Genomic DNA, 17,563 nt, shown 5'->3' on the forward strand with positions numbered 1-17,563 from the left:
CTGGGGAATCCCATTCTGGACTTTTCACACTAATGAACCCTACATTTGGGCATTCTGATTCTAATTTTTTTTTTTTTTCTTTCAGGAGAATGAAAGAGCGAAACGAGTGTCGTTCCGCCTGGCCAACAGCATCTCCCAGGTGTGAGGGCTGGAAGGAGACCGAGCACTCCGGCAGCTGGTGCCTCCTCCCGTTGACCCCTCCTCCCCACCTTTCAGCTCATTCTCCTTGGATCGTGGACGTGAGACGCTTCTTGTCGAGCCTGTACTGCCCTTCTTTGCCGTTTGCATCTTACAGCATTTATTTGGGAGCCATAGTGCATCCACTACAGAGAAGATTTCAGTAATAAACAGCAAAGATGGGGTGTTCCCTGTGAGCAGAACGGTCAGATGTGTAGGGTCCACTTGACAAGACCAAGCCTGGTCGGGCTCAGGAGGACCATCCTTCCTTGGTGAATTCTTCCTGCTGACGAAGGCAGACATTTCTCACCTTTCAGTGTGCAGGGCTCAGGAGCAGCGTATGTATCTGAATTCCTCTTGGGCCCAGAAGAGGGTAAAAGAAGGGAGAGAGGTTCTGATGTTTCTACCGCAGGCCTGTGATCCTTGGCCTAGCACAGCCAAAGACTGTCACTGTTTGCCTTTGTTTGGCCTGCTCGGACAGAGGCACCTGCGCTGGGTGTGGTAATGAGGCTTCTAGAGGCCACAGGTCTCAACTGGTGCCTATTCAGGTTCTCACGGTTTTCAGGGTATTTGTTCTTCACGTCCCCTCTCCTGATGCTGATGCAGGTGGCCACTGTGGAGCTCTGGATAGTGTAGCATTCTTGATGGGGCTGGGGAGCTGTGCAGAGACCACTTAGGTCTTCAGGCTCAGATCTTACTTATAGGCTTAAGAAGATTTTAACTTCAGAGTGTGCCCTCTGTGCCACTTACTTGGATTGCGAGCTCTTCTTTGGTGTCAGAACTGGCTTCTTAGAAGTGATTATTGGTGGCCACCCCTTCATTATGCCCATTCAGAGGTCCAGACCCTGAATTCTGCTTGGGAGAACCGTGAGGAAGCTGCTGTCTGCTTCACATACAGAGGTTCTGGGCCAAGGAGAATGACCCACAACCAGCTCCCTCTGCTGGGTCTCTCCTCCAGCTTAGAGATCCTAGCTCTCAACTCCTCCACTTCATAGAGCCAAAGATCAGAGTGAGTCCTCTGACTCGCCTGCCCTCAGGCTGTCCATAGCCAAGAAAAAGTCAAGACTCTGCTGACAGCCCCCCACCCCCTTGTGTTTGTTGGAGGTTGGAGAAGGTCAAAGGGAGTGGCAGAAGCCAGGCCTCAGCATTCATGGAAGTTCTGTCAGGGATGTAAAACTTATAGAAGTCTCTTCAGTGTCCTTTGGTGACCCTGAAGCAACTTCAGAACGTTATTTCTCCAGGAATTCAGAGAGAAGTGTTCTGGGGGTCATGGGCACAGGAGCAGAGCTCCAGGCTACATCTCAGATAGATGGTCATGGTCCATGCAAGGAGTTTGGGAGGAAAAGGCATGCACAGATGCTGGGGGTCAGGCCACCTCATTGGCAAGGGCTTGGTTGAGAAGGAACCTGTTGCTGATGTTGGCTTGGCCTGGAGGCAGCTCTCCCTGGTCCTGTCCTGGCTTAGCTAATTTCAAGGGAGCTGCAGGTCATGGCTTTATTTTTGCCAAGAGGTGAAGTTTAAGGAAATTCTTGTCTGTGGGGCCCTTGTTAATGGGGACATTTTGATCAGAGAAACATTTCTTCTCTCCTTGTGAGTGGATGGAACTGCTCATTTCCTTTCCACCCAGGCTGAAAGAGCATCTTCACTTCAAAGCAGACTATGCCCACTGACTTACCATTCTCTCACCAGCACATGCCAAGCTCTCCTAAGCAGATGGGCTTCCATAATCATGTTTTCTAGTTTGGGGTAACTAAGTCTTGAATACTCCAGTAGCCAGGCAATCTTTGGGTGTAACCCTCTGCTCTTTGGAGCTCATATGACTTTATGGTTTGGGCTCTGGCCATTTCCCTTTCAATTTTTGAATCTTTTTCTCTATTTAGTTGGCTTGGCAAGGTTCTCTTTGTAATTACCTCATTAATTCCTCCTCTCGGTCATTTTTCCTTTGTGTGGGTCACCTTCCCACCTTCTCTGGATCACCTTCACGGTGCTTTGTGTTGGGCAGCTGGGTGAGGGCTGTGACAGTCTCAAACCTGATTGACATCTTTCCCCAAGACCAGTGGGAAACCACAAATACAAAGCAGAAATATAGTTTAGTGCTTGGCTTCCCTTGTATCAGTGTTGTTCCCACTTGTAGCCTGCTGGGCCAGGGGATCTTAGTGATGTGGTAGAGAGTCACATGCTCCCTTCCCACTGCTGAGAACCCTGCATGCCTTTAGGCACCTGAGCAGGGAGGGTGGGAGGGAGGGTATCCTTTCCTCCAAGAGTGTGTGGCCCCCTCATTCCTCCACTGGTTATCTCACAGCACTGCCCTCTCCTGGCTTTTCCTGTGTACTTAACACCAGTGTTTTAAGTCATAGTTTTGTTTTGTTTTTGCATGCAGAAAACAACATGGTGTTTTAGAAATTAAACACTGGTTGCGTGACTGACTTTAATGGCTCTTTGTTAACGTTTGAGCTAATCCCATTTTTTACTTATTCCTATAATGGTCCCATTTTGGAATCAGTTAAGTCCTTGGGTCGTTGACAAAGTCATGAAGTGAGAATGCAATGAGTTCTGGTAAGGTACAGAATGCAGTCCTAGAAGAGAAATTGGCTTTCTTGGATATGCTGAGAAACAGAAGAATGGGCTAGCTTCAGCTGATGCAAAGGAGACTGTAGTGCACTCTTCTAGAACCTAGGTAGGTTGACTCTGCCTAACTTCCAGCAGTTGCCAACTATACATCTTGCCTGTCTGTGCAAGTGGCAGCCACCACACCCTCTGTAGGCTCTGTAGGTCTTCACAGAGAACCCTGCCATCAACCCTGGTGCACTCTGGCCCTCTGTGCCCAATTCTGGCAACAGGTCTTTGCCTTGCTCCTAAGACCTAGACCCCTCCCTACATGTTCCTGGGCTCTTCTCTGCTTTCTCTTTCACTCCATGGAGTCACCTACAGTCTTCTCTTCTGAACTCCTTAACTGAGACTCTGCCCTTTCTGGATTAACATCCCCTGTGCTTCCTCCTCTCCCACTCTTCCACTGCTATTAATTAAACTGCCTGCTCCTTCAACCCGTTTCCAAGACCTTAGCTCTCTGTTCTCCCAACCTTTCAGTATTCTCCTGGACTTCCTCCTCTCCTGAGCCTAAACCCATGTCCCATGACACACTGATGCTTTTTTCAGCGTCCTGAACTTCCTCACCTTTCCAACTTTTGCTGGAACTATCAACCCTCCTCCACTTTCTGCATCAACCTGTGTTTAGCTCCCTCTTTCTGGGCTCCTAAGCATGACAGATTCAGAGTTGAGAGCCTCAGCTGGGCTCTCAGTATTGATTGGTGTTCTTTGACTTGTTATTACTCTGCTTTCCATGCGTGCCCTTTATCTTTTCTCTCAGCAAATGACTGGCCTCATTGCCTGCTTCACAGAAGAGAGACCCTAAAACAAGACTTTTGCTGTTCACGTGCTCCTCTTGCCTCCCATGCCTCTGTGTGGCCATCCTTAGCTCCCTGCCAGTTATTCCTGCTTGGTGCTCTACTTTTCTAATCCTGCTCTGCATCTTCCAAGACTGTGCTCCACCGCTTATCTCACTGCTTCCATTTTCCAGGGTCTTCAGCCACACTCTCCACTGGTTACCTCCACATAGATAACAAACAAAGGTCTCCCCAAGATTAAAATAAAATTTCTTAGAGTCTGTTACACTTACATTTTCCCCTTGTCAGCCAAATTTCTCTCAACAAAATATTTTTTATTGATTCTTCCTAGTCACTCTTTCATCCTCTATATAGTTTTTCATAAATGTCACCAGTGACTGCCCGGTTGCCAAATCAAGTGAATACCTTTCAGTCCTCAACAGTTGTGAACTCCCTACAGCATTTCACATCATCTACCACTTCCTCTTTGAAAAACCCTCTTTACTTGGCTTTGGTGACACCGCAGCTGTCTGGATTATCCTCTTTCCCTCTCAGCCACACAGGCTGAGCCTTCCTGGACATACAGACAGGGAACGCCATCGGTAGCATCCTGTGGTCTCCCCTCTTCAGGAGCCCATGGGCAGGAGGAAGCATGGCTGCTCCTTCCCCTACCCTTCGTGTCTGCCTGTTTCCTTTGACTTCATTTCTTCTCCTGGACTCAGATCTCCTCATGCCAAGCATGTGTATGAGCTCTGCTGGGAGGACAGTATCTGTGATTCTTTCTGTCTCTCCCAGCACAGACACAGATAGATTTTAGCCAGATTTTAGTGTGCTAAGAGGCCCTGTATAAATCAGCCCAGGAATGTGGATTAGGTCTTACCAAGAAGAAATTTGATAAACTGGATTCCCCAGCTGGTGGGCAGCTCATCACCAGGATCCTCACACCAATTAGAGCCTGCCTTAGCCAGGAAGAAGCATGGGATCATGGTAAGCATGCTTCCATGCATGGATCAGTGCGCTAGCCAGGAGGAAGATCCCATCTGGGGTGGGTATCTGCCACTGATAACATTCTGTTGGAGGGAAATCAGGAAGTTCTGTGATTCATCACTTGCTTGGGGTTCAACTAGGGTCAGCCTGGCCCCTTGAGCCAGGTCGTCCCCTTCTGTACCCACCACCACCTGCTTGCTCCAGTTGTTCCTTGAGCTGGAGGCAGATGCTGATTGTTTTCTTGGAGGCAAGAAGGTATGACAGAAAGATGTATTATTTGAGATGCTAGATACCTAAGTTTTGACTCTGCCAGTTATGAACTGTGTGACCTGGGGTACAGTTTCCCCATCTATAGAGTCCTGGGGAGGAAGTGGGGAGGGAGATGTGAAAACAGTGATCTCTCAGAGGCTCTCCAGCTCTAAAGATGGTAATGGTGATTCTAATTCTAATGGTGATTCTAATTCTAATGCTCAGGCCACACAGGGAACAAGGGAACACCGCAGTGGGACATGGCTAGGGAGTCTTGACCAAGCCAGGGCAAAGGGCCTCACAGGCCAGACTGAGCTGCCTTGAGGAAAGTCTTCAGTAGCTGGTGCTGCTTCTGGAGCCATGTGCTCATTCCTCAAGCTGCACCCCTCTGTTGGCTGTGTAGGGTAAGTTCCTGCTAGGCCTCTTCTAGAAGTGGCCATTGGATCCAAGGTGGTTGGGGGCATGAGGGAGGACCATTATAAGGGGAAGTGTCACTGATCTTAATAGAACCTACACATTCAAGAACAAATTAAAAAAAGAGCACTTTTCTTTACCAGTAATTGTGTCCTGGAGTGTTTTTTCAGTGGAGATGGTTGAACCGACTTCATGGTCTTCTCACCCCCAGACTCCACCATCCTTAAGACACAAGGTGGGGAAGAGCAGACTGGGGAGCTTCCTCACTAGGAAAGAACTCCACTCTCTGCTTCTTACTGTGTGAACACAGCCTGTTCTTTGAAATAGAGGCAGCAAGTCTGAGGCGAGATCTGGGGGAAAAGTGCCCACCACTTCTAGACCCTGGCCACTTCAGGAATATCCTTTATATAGCAACATTCCCCAGTCACTTAACCTGAGCGTTCCTCTCTGCCCAGTGGCTTCCAGTCATCGTGCGGGGCAAGGACACTGTAGTGAATATTTGTCATTCGTTCTGACTGAATGGAACCTGAACCTCTTTCCTATTTTTGGGGAATTCCCCACTCCAGGAGTCTTGGGAGGCAGAGCTCACTTCTCACTGTTGAGTCTGAATACATTAAAACTTGATTTCCCAGCATCCCTTGCAGCCTGGGTACTGGCCCAGTGGTAGTTACTTTTTAAAAAGAGAGAGAAAGAAAAGAAAGGCAGAGCAAAGCAGGGACTACAGAGACCCCTCTGGTGACAGCACTGGCTGCAGCGAGGTAGTAGCAGCAGCACAAGCTGAAGGACCTGGTGTTTGATGGCAGCGCTAGTTTCTCCAGCACTCCAATTAGCTCTTAGCTCAGTTCCCTGGCCTTCCCAATAATTCTCCAAAATGCTTTAAAAATCTTTTAATAAACTCATTTTCTGCTTAAATTAGCCAAAATCGATCCTTTTACCTGCAACTAAGCATCCTAACAGATGCAGAAATCTTGAGGAATCTGATAAAGTTATGGGCCCACTCTTAGAGCTCCAGACCCACAAACCTTGTGGTCTGTGGACACTTTCACTTGGGTGTCTCAGCATCACCTGACACATAGGTCATCCATCCCTCGGTGCCCTTAACATTCTTCCTCGAAGCAGCCAGGGACATGGAAAGAAAACTGGGTAATGTGGTGTCAGGGGAGCTAAGGAAGTTTGTGTTTCAAGAAAGGCTGACCATCACTTTTAATGCTTACAATGAGACCTGGAAATTTTGTCTAACCCACCTTCCCCCACCCCTCCTCAGACTGGCCCAAGTACCTGAAAGCTTTCCCCACACCTGCTCTGAGCTTTCTGCTGTGCTTTTTCCTTCCTAATTTTATTAGTACCAGCCTTCTCTAGGTCCCAGGGGGGCCTCTCTGCTTCCCATTCTTCAGGTTCTGTGGCACCTGCTAGAGCACACCCTGCCCTGGCAGGTAGGTCTGCAGCACATTTTCTGCACAGGTGGCCTGTGGACGGCTTTATCCACTAGAAAGTAGAGCCAGAGTATCCAGGTCCTGAGAGCTTTTCAGGGATCTACAAAAATATGACAGAAACACATTAGAATTAAAAATGGCAAAACCTAAATAAATAAATATCTAGTTAAATGTCTATAAATTATACCATTATGTTAAACTCCTTAATTGTTAATTTTATAACAATTTCATTAAAATTTTATTACACTTAAAAACAATTTGCTGGTTAGAGTTCTTCACTTCACAAGAAATTCTATTTACTGAATGATTGCTGTGTTCTTAACAATCATGTGTGTTATCTTCGTTAGCAAGATGATTGCTAAGAAAGCCAAGCCAATTGTAAATTAAATGAATTACTCTTAGCCAAATAATTCAAAAAGAAAAACTGTGAAAACAATTTCAAGATTTTGCAGTAAAAACTCTCTTTACTGTAGGCTGTGAATGCATTTTAACAGTTGATGTAGGGCCTCCTAGAATAAGAATGCCTGGGCTCTGGGAAGGGCTCTCAGATATCAGCTCCTGGAGGCTTTGCCCACAATATGGTTTGAGGACTGAGAGGCTGTCATCAATCCCTAGAGGCTACTATTGAACTGTGGCAGAGACTGCTAATTGTTGCCAGTGTCCATATTCTCCTTAATTTTAGTAATAATCCACTTCCCCACCTTCCCTGGCTTCCTCTGCAGCTGGATGCTGTCTTATGAATAAGTTCTTGACAATCAATTATGAAAGGCAATAATGTATAAAACTTCCAAGACAGGTTTTAAATGAAATTGCTTGGCCTCCACTTCCTCTGTCTTTACCCTTCCTCCACACAGGAACACAGGTAAGCCTACTGGTTATCCACTTTAATCTTGCTGATGGATATGACATCCTAGAGAATGGTGAAACAGGAAGTACAAAGAACCTGGGTGATTTGACAAGCTCATGGAGCACAGTCTCCACCTACCTTGATCTACCTGCTTACCTCATTGGACTGTTGCTTTCTTTGAGGAAGAAATACATTTCACTTTTAAAGCCCCTTTATTTTTTTGTTGTTATAGCAGCTGAGCCTATACTCTAACATGCCAAAACCAGAGCTTTCTTTGCTCCTTGGGCTGAGAGGATATCCCTCAACTTCCTGGAAGCTGCTGTAACCCTGGCCTCCAGAGGTATAAAACCTATTGAGGCCAAGCTCAGCATTTCATGGAGAAAACAAGGATCTCTCCGTGCTTGGAAACAACCACCACAGCCTCAACCCTGCCCCAGCCTAAGGACGAAGGCCTGGTACTGCTGAAAGCAGCTGTGTTATCTAGGACTCTGCTCCCCACTTGTTCTGGTGAGTCCCAGGTATGATGGGGCCCACTGCCAATGTCACTTTATGGCAAAGCCTGTGCCAGGCAGTGCCTCTGTGACTTTTTAATAAGTGTAATGAAGAATTCTTCTCTTTCCTATATGAAGTGCTTCTGTGGGCAACCAAATAGTTGATGGGAGTGTCAACTTAAGGAAAAATGCACAACATAAGAGTTGCGCATTTAAGTAATTTTTTCAGGGACTTCACTGAGGACTGCAGCTCAGGGGACAGCCTCTGCACCAAAGGGGCAGAGGAGAAATCAGCTTATATATGATTTTGGCTAGAGAATATGCACAGTCAAATACACATCTTGGTGAAAGGTTAGTTAGTGCTAGTCACAGAGAACAGATATCTCAATGATTTTAGTGCTTTTCTGTGTGTGGGGAGAGTCAAGAATCTGGGTTAAAATTCTTCTTGAGATAAACATCTAACTCTCTAGGCCCTGTTTTCCCAAACACAGAGCGCCTCGTCCTGGTTTTCATACGACACTCCTCTCAGGTGCGTGTCGGTCAGCGCCTGCTGTGGCGGACAATCCTGTCCCGCTGGGTGGTGAGCAGTGCTCCTTGTTCTTTGTTTGCAAGGGGAAGTGTCTCTTTCAGAAGTTTTCTGGCTAATAATGGAAGAGTTGATAAATTGGGATATCACCACTGTTTCAACCTTCAGTGAATTAATGGATCTAGGCAGTGACCATCCATGGTTACCCATATCACGCAGAGAGACATCCAGACATTACATGTCTCCTGATACACAACATCATCTACGAAGTGTTTCCAAACCAACAGACTCCGAATCTAATCAAGTCTCTAGATTTAACTGCAAACTTACATATGTATCTCCCAATTGAGAGGAAATACAACAGAACAGAGGAACATCTAAAATGACATCACAAGGACACAATCAGTCAGATCTGGTCTGGGGCAGCAATAGAACATAGAACCTGGTTTCTTCAACAAGTATATTGCAAGGAAAAAAAAAAAAGATGGAGGGGGAACCTAGAGATGAAAGAGACTTAAAAAAGAGTATAAACCAATTGCAAAATATGGAACTTATTTCCATCCTGGTTTAAAGAAACTAAAAATATTATGAAGCAATTGAGAAAAGATAAAGACAGGATATTTGATAATATTTAAGGATTTATTATTTTTAATGTTACTTTTACTTTAATTCTTACGTTATTTTTTAGGTGTGATCAGGATAGTAGAAACGCAGAATATTGGAATATTTATAATAGAATATTGGAAACAAAACTATAGGAGATGGTTGAATAATTTTATGATATACTTTAAAATGATATTTCAAGAATCTATACAGCATACTTTAAGTGAGACAAAGATTCTCAAAGTCTTTGTATTAGGAATCCAGCCAAGTCATAAGTTGCATAAAGGAAGAAGGAAATTCCAAACTTCTGGCTTGGGAAACCTCTCAAGTATTTCAGAAATCAGAGGTATCAGTTAAAATAATGATCAAAAGAAGAATCAGGTTTTAAGATAACAAATTTGCAGATTAGATTACATTTTATAGAACATAACAACCCCTCAGAAGCTCCGTCCTCAAAAAATGCTTTTGGGTGAATAACATTGTCAAGGCCCATTGAAAAATCTTGTTTTGTTTTCTGTTGTAAATTTTCATGCAGTCTCCACACTGGACAGGAGGGTGAGGTGATCTCATTTTTAGTGATAGTTAGACTGGGCTGATATTCACTAGCAGTTAGAACGGCCTACATTTTCAAGACTGAGCACTGAACTTGTCAGTGTACTTTAAGATAAAATTTCCTGTTTACGAAGCTCTAAGTGTATAATATAGGAAAGAACAACTAAATAAAAGATCTGGTTCTTGACTGGATACTAGATCAAAAAACCAAACAAACCCAGTTGAAAAGATATTTCTGAGACAGGTGGGGAACATTTAATATGAGCTGATAGCTTGTCTTAATATTACGCTTCCCAAGAGTGATACTTTGAACCGTGGTTACAGAGAAAAAAGGCCTTGTTTTTAGGTGGTCCATGCTCAAGTGTTCAGGGATGGAGGATCATTATGTCTGTAACTAACTCTCAGGGGTTCAGAAAAAACTATGTATTACGTTATTAGAAGTACAGTAGTGTGGCAAAAAGTTAACAATTGGTAAATCTAGATGAAGAGGACATGAGAGTTTATTGCACTGTTCTTGGGAGAGGAAAAGGGCAAATAATTTAAAAAAATGAAACATGAGGCAGGCAATGTTTGTACCTAGAATAGCAGCATGGAAAATGGTTAGGTGATGATGCTAAATTAAAAAAAGCAAAACAGAATTATATGTAAAATAAAAGAAAAAAGATACAAATATATTAAATTGTTATTATACCAGACTATATTAGGGTGGTAGCATTATGCATAATTTTTGTCTTTTTTACAAACTTTGGTATTAAAATGTTATACTACTTTTGTACTTATACAAATACTTATATGTATTTTTAAACTTTCATCATAGTATATTTCAAATATAATCCTTTATGTCTTAGCCAAAACCCCTCTTCAGAGAGCTTTTTCTAACTATCCAGTCAAAAGTGAATCCCAGGCATTTGCTCTCACAATCTTTATCGTCACCTTAGCACTTCCTACTATTGTATTTGTCCTTTTCCTTAATTTATCTTCTGGTTCATTATCTGTGTCACCCCTCATACAGTGTAAGCTCCCTGAGAGCAGAAATCTTGGCCAGACCTTAGAACAGTGCCTGTAGTTACTCAACAAGTGTTTGTTGAATGAATAAATGAAATCACCTCCCATTTTACTGGGAACTCTGAAGTCTTGAGAAGGGGAAGAACTTGTCCCGGTTTTCTCATCAGTTGGTGGCAATGTCAGAGTTAGAACTCAGGCCTTGTCACTGAAGCCTCAAAGTATTTTCTTTTAAAAATTTTGGCCACCTCATGCGAAGAGTTGACTCATTGGAAAAGACTCTGATGCTGGGAAGGATTGGGGGCAGGAGGAAAAGGGGACGACAGAGGATGAGATGGCTGGATGGTATCACGGACTCGATGGACGTGAGTTTGAGTGAACTCCGGGAGTTGGTGATGGACAGGGAGGCCTGGCGTGCTGCGATTCATGGGGTCGCAAAGAGTGGGACACGACTGAGCGACTGAATTGAACTGAACTGAAGGCTTAAACAGCTCCTGGGCACCAGACAAGTGGCAGGAATGAGGGAGGATCCAAAGCGCATTCCCCTTGTTGCAGTGTTGCCAGCAGCCCCATAGGTGGCGCCAGCGACGCTCCTTTAGCTCAGGAGAAAAATCAGGAAAGGGAGACATTTTGAAGAATGGAATATTTGCAGTCTTAAATTGTCTGTCTACTGACCGCTCATTAGTTGTGAGGGAGAAAACATACACAGTAATTCTGCAGTGGAGAAATCAGACAACTCCTTGACTGTGTGATCAAAATAACATCACCAATGAGAGACAGATAGATGTGTTGTGCATCCGGAAGTGATATCCTGAGAAGGACACGTCTCCTATGCAATATTGCAGCCTAGAATGTATGCTCAGAATATAATTATGGAGAAGCATCAGAGAAGCCCAAAATGGGAAATGCTATATTAAAGTCAGGGAGTAGGGGACAGGATTTTTTAAAAATGGCCATGTCACTAATGACAAAGAAAAGCTATGAAAATGTTGCATATTAAAAAGGCTAAAGCGACACGGCAACTAAATACAATATCCAGGGCTAGACTGGTTCCTTTAATGAAAAGGGGGAAATACTTTAAAGGACATCATTGGGTCAATCAATAAAATTGGAATATGGACAGTAGATTACAGTATCATATCAATGTTAAATATCAATGTTGATAACTGTGCTGTGGTTATATAAGAAATTATCCTTATTTTTAGGGAATATGCAGTGAAGTATTTAAAAGGCTATAGTGTATATGACTGACCTTCAAATGGTGCAAAGATATTTTTATAATTTAAATATGTAAAATATATTTTAATATAATTACTATATACTTATTGTATATTGCAATATATATTTATATATTTAATCGGAAAAGTATTTAAATAGAAAAAATTAGAAAAAATATATACAAGATACAAATAAAGCAAATGGGGTAAACTGTTAATAGGAGAATCTGGGTAAAGAGGGTGTGTGGGTGGGTATTCCTTCTACTATTTTTATTTTTGCAACTTTTCTGTAAGTTTGAGATTATTACCAAGTGGAAATTTAAGAAGGAAAAAAAATGAATGAAAGGATGGTGGTTCCAGGCACATCCTCTGCCCAGCTATCCCTCTTCCCACTGTGCAGCAGTTCAGAGCTGGTGCCTTGCCTTTTGTGTGTGTGTCTTCTGCTGTCACTGTTGCTTCAGTTTTTTCTCTTCTGAAAGGACTGTATTTGGCTTCTGGATTCTGAGGCTGAGGCCTAAGCTGGAAGAGGTGGAATTACCATTGTTCATGGCCGGAAAATGCTACTGAAGCCTCTGTAAGAGGGTGTGGAGAGGCAGTGGAGGGCTTTGAGTCTGGTCTCCTCCCTCACTCTGGTCTCCAGGAATGAGGGTATCTGTGGGGTCAGGTTTTTGAAAGCAATCTGGTTCAGGTGAAGCTTCCCTAGAGAAGCATTTGGTATCCAGGGGGCTCAGGGAGGCTGGCTGTGGCAACAGCCTTGGCAGAATGGAGACAGAGAGGGCTTAGTTATCCTTTTCTTCTACCTGCAGTTTCTTGGAAGCAGTACAATGCATCTTCTCTCCTGAACCTGGCATGCTATACATGAATCCTTGAATCTTCAGGAGTCCTTTCAATCTTCCAATGATTTACTTTGCATTAAATCAGCACAATTCAATGTCAGGTAATAGAGTTCAGTTCAGTTCAGTCACTCAGTCATGTCCTCCGACTCTTTGCGACCCCATGGACTGCAGCACGCCAGGCTTCCCTGTCTATCACCAACTCCTGGAGTTTATTCAAACTCATGTCCATTGAGTTGGTGATGCCATCCAGCCATCTCATCCTCTGTCATCCCCTTCTCCTCCCACCTTCAATCTTTCCCAGCATCAGGGTCTTTTCAAATGAGTCAGTTCTTTGCATCAGGTGGCCAAAGTACTTGAGTTTCAGCTTCAGCATCAGTCTTTCCAATGAATATTCAGGACTGATTTCCTTTAGGAGGGACTAGTTGGATTTCCTTGCAGTCTAAGGGACTCTCAAGAGTCCTCTTCAACACCACAGTTCAAAAGCATCAATTCTTTGGCGCTCAGCTTTATTTATAGTCCGACTCTCACATCCATACATGACTACTGGAAAAACCATAGTTTTGACTAGATTACTTTGACTAGATTACTTTCTTTATAGTTCAACTCTCACATCCATACATGACTACTGGAAAAACCATAGCTTTGACTAGATTACTTTGTTGGCAAAGTAATGTCTCTGCTTTTTAATATGCTGTCTAGGTTGGTCATAACTTTCCTTCCAAGGAGTAAGCGTCTTTTAATTTCATGGCTGCAGTGACCATCTGCAGTGGTTTTGGAGCCTCCCAAAATAAAGTTTGTCACTGTTTCCACTGTTTCCCCATCTATTATGGGGAAACATATAGATAGTAGAGATAACAGGTATCATAATAGATAATAACAGGCAATAGGGAGGTGGAATATTTTGCCTCAGGTTAGCTCCTGCATTTCTTCCTGAGATGGCTTCTGGTGGGTTTCCTCTGGCTCCATACCCTTCATGTATGAGTAAAAGAGACTTCAACCCTCTCTCCCCATGCTGGGACTTACCTGATCTGTCCCTCACCCAGCCAGACCGACAGAAGAAGGAGGTCAATCTCTGCAGTCAGCTGGGGTAAATCAGGAGGGTCTAGACTAAAATGCCAGCACCCTTTACTCACCTTGTAAATCAAGCAAGAAGAGATTACTACCTCTTATCTGAGCTAGGTAAACAAAGTTCTAGACTATGAGCTCCCTTGATGTTCAGTCGCCAAGTCATGTTCAACTGTTCACGACCCCGTGGACTGCAGGATGCCAGGCCTCCCTGTCTCCTACCATCTCCCGGAGTTTGCTCAAGTTCATGTCCATTGCATTGGCGATGCCATCCAACAATCTCATCCTCTGATGCCCTCTTCTCCTTCTGCCTTCAATCTAAGCTCCCTCAGATGTGGCCAAAAAAACATCTGAATGAACTAGTCAAACTTCCAAATGAATTGTGTTTTTTTAAAATCACTAAACCATTGCAAGACTCATTATTAGCTTTCATTACTCTTTTGGCCAACTTGGGTTAGGAAACCTTGAAGACCATTGGCGGTAGTGGCTGTCTTGCACTCACAGGTAAGTGAGCGGTGAAGCCTAATGGTTAGGAGCACAAACTCTGGACCAGAACATCCTGGATCAACACACATGTACCAGCTGTGTGATCTTGGGCAAGTCACTCCAGCACACTGTACTTCTGTTTCTTTTTCTGTAAAACATGGATAATAACAGTACTTATCTCACAGAGCTGTTGTGAGGATTAAGTTAAAGTAGAGAAAGCATTGGGAACAGTACCAGGATCAGAGCTGATGCTATTAGGTGAATTGGTGTCACCTGTGTTTTATGAAAACTAAGACACAAAGATGCTGGGACTTTCTTGGTCCTTCAGGAAGACTTCTACTTATGTCAGGACTGCTATCTGGCTGAGAGCAATAGCAATATGTCATCAGTTATAACATGCAACCCAATTTCAAAGAAGTTTAAAAAGTGAAAAAAAAGTGAGTTTTAGAATTCATGAAATGTGAAGTATTGTTTTAACTTTGCTTGTTTTAACTTTACTCTTTAAATTGAGACAATTCATATACCTAATATTCACTTTTTTAAAGTGTACAATTAAATGGTTTTTAGTACATTCACCAGGCTTTCAGCCATTACCATTGTCTAATTTTAGAACATTTTTATCACCCCAAAAAGAAATTTTATGCCTGCTAACAGTCTCTCTCCATTCTCTCTTCCCAGTTCCTGGTAACCACCAATATAATTTTTCTCTCTATAGATTTGCCTATTTGGGACATTTCATATAAATGGAATCATACAAGATATTGCTTTTTGTATCTGGCTCCTTTCACTTAGCATGTTTTCAAGGTTTATCCATGTTGTAGCATGTATCAGTACTTCATTCTTGTTTATATACAAATAGAGTTCCATTGTATGGATATGCCATCTTTTATCTATTCATCATTTAATAGCCATTTGGATTGTTTCTGGTTTTGGCTACTATGAATAATATGTCTATGAACATTTGTGTATAAGTTTTTTCTGTGGACATGTAATTTCAGTTTTCTTCGGTGTATATCTAGTAGGGTCAAATGATAACTCTATGCCTGATTGTTTGATAAAGTGCCAGACTATGTTCCAAAGCAGCTATACCATTTTATATGCCCACCAGGAATATATTAAGGTTCTAATTCTTCCATAACATCATTAGCATATATTATTGTCTGTCTGTCTTTATTATAGCCATCCTGGTGGGTATGACGGAGAAGGCAATGGCACCCCACTCCAGTACTCTTGCCTGGAAAATCCCATGGACGGAGGAGCCTGGCAGGCTCCAGTCCATGGGGTCACTGAGAGTCGGGCATGACTGACCAACTTCACTTTCACTTTTCACTTTCATGCATTGGAGAAGGAAATGACAACCCACTCCAGTGTTCTTGCCTGGAGAATCCCAGGGACGGGGGAGCCTGGTGGGCTGCCGTCTCTGGGGTTGCACAGAGTCGGACACGACTGAAGTGACTTAGCAGCAGCAGCAGCAGTGGGTATGAAGTGGTGTCTCATTGTTTTGATTTACATTTCTCCATTAAGCACCTTTTCATGTGGATATTTGGTACATGTTTATCTTCTGTGGAAAAATGTCTATTCAAATTCTTTGCCAAATTTTACATTGAGTTATTTGGTTTTTTTTTTACTGTTGAGTTGTAGGAGTTTTAAAAATATTTAGATACTAGACTTTTATCACTTATAAGACTTGCACATATTTTCTCTCCCATTTTGTGAATATCTTTTATTTTTCTTGATAGTGTCTTTTGAAGCACAAGTTTTAATTCGATGAAATCCAATTTAATCCATTTTCTCTTTGATTTCTTTTGTTTTAGATATCACATCTCAGAAACCATTGCCTAATCCAAGGTCTTGAAGATTTATAACTATGTGTTTCAAAGAGTTTTATTGTTTTAGCTTCTATGTTTAGCTCTTTAATTCATTTTGAGTTAACTTTTACATATGGTATGAGGTATAGGTTCAGATTCACTCTCTTGCAAGTGGATATCCAGTTTTCCCAGCATCATTTGTTGAAGATTTTTCTTTCACCCACTGATTGCCTTGGTACCCTTGTCGATTGTTCAATGATGCATGGATTTATTTCTGGACCCTCAGTTCTATTCCATGGAATTTTTAAATCTGTCTATCCTTATGCCAGTCTTGATTACTGAAGTTTTATAGTAAGTTTTGAAATCGGGAAGTGTAAGTCCTCCAACTTTGTTCTTTTTTAGATTGCTTTGCCTCCTCTGAGTTTCTTGCATTTGCATATGAATTTTAGGATCAGATGGTGAACTTCTATGCAAAAAAAGGCAGCTGGAATTTAGATAATGATTGTAAGGAATTTATAGATCAATTTGGGGAGAATTTCCATCTAAACAATATCAAATCTTCTAATCTGTGAACTCTTAATTTAGTTTTGGTGTTCACTAACCTGAAATCTAATTAGTTTTATCTGACAAGGAGCCTGGGTCAGACATCCACAGTTGATCAAAAAATTGAGTTAATTGCTAAATGTTTATTTCGAGTTGTGGGGCTAAGGTACAGTTTTACTTTTGTCAAGGTGGGAGAAAAGTGGAAAGACTGTGTGTAAATTGGTAGAGCCTACCAATAATCAAAGAGATATCATTAAGATAAAGTTACCTTTTATATTACACACTTTTAAAAGGCATGTTCCCCATTTAAGCAATCTTACTATAATACATATAGAGTAGGAAATGGCAACCCATTCCAGTATTCTTGCCTGGATAGTTCCACGGATGGAGGAGCCTGGGGGGCTACAGTTCATGTTGCTGCAGAAAGTTGGACACGACTGAGCACAATATAACACATAATGATTTAAACATCTCTTAATTTATATTATAGAATAGAAAAATTATGGGATGATCTTTTTTGTGATATAGAGTCTTTTTAAAGTCTTCTGAATAATAGAGATAAATTGAAATTTGTGTGTAAATCAACTGCTTCTTGATTTAAGAAAACTGGTCTATCTCTTCCCTCCAAGATTTTGATATTTTTACTAACAGGGTCAACAAACCCTGGAACAAACTGTACTAATTGCTTCTATGTTTTGTTATATTGACAAACTTCAATTCTGATCTCCCTTAAATGTTAAGTAATTTGATATTGCATTGTAACAGTGACGTTACCATAGAGTATTTAAGTAAACTGTATATAATACTTGTTGCCAGTGGTGACATTAATAATTACAGGAATAGGGTGAGAGCAAATTGTTGTGTCGTAATGACCCCTGGCACAGACTGAGTTCCCTTGGCAGTATCAAGAGTTTGTCATGTTAGTGGCCATGGTGTTACAATCC

At 42.4% G+C, this 17,563-nt stretch overlaps 1 protein-coding gene across 5 annotated transcripts in view; it reads left to right on the top strand.

Moving 5' to 3' along the window:
• The window catches only part of TRIM66 (tripartite motif containing 66), a 61,386-nt gene extending 58,783 nt beyond the window's left edge, over positions 1–2,603 (top strand). For all 5 annotated transcript variants that reach the window (XM_070803703.1, XM_070803705.1, XM_070803707.1 and 2 more), the window contains one exon: positions 86–2,603. In XM_070803703.1, coding sequence (XP_070659804.1) covers positions 86–145 — 60 coding nt within the window. In that variant the 3' untranslated portion in view covers positions 146–2,603. The remainder of the gene's footprint in view (positions 1–85) is intronic.
• Positions 2,604–17,563: the final 14,960 nt, after the last annotated feature.

This window comes from Bos indicus, chromosome 15 (genome assembly GCF_029378745.1).
Source record: "Bos indicus isolate NIAB-ARS_2022 breed Sahiwal x Tharparkar chromosome 15, NIAB-ARS_B.indTharparkar_mat_pri_1.0, whole genome shotgun sequence".
NCBI lineage: Eukaryota > Metazoa > Chordata > Mammalia > Artiodactyla > Bovidae > Bos > Bos indicus.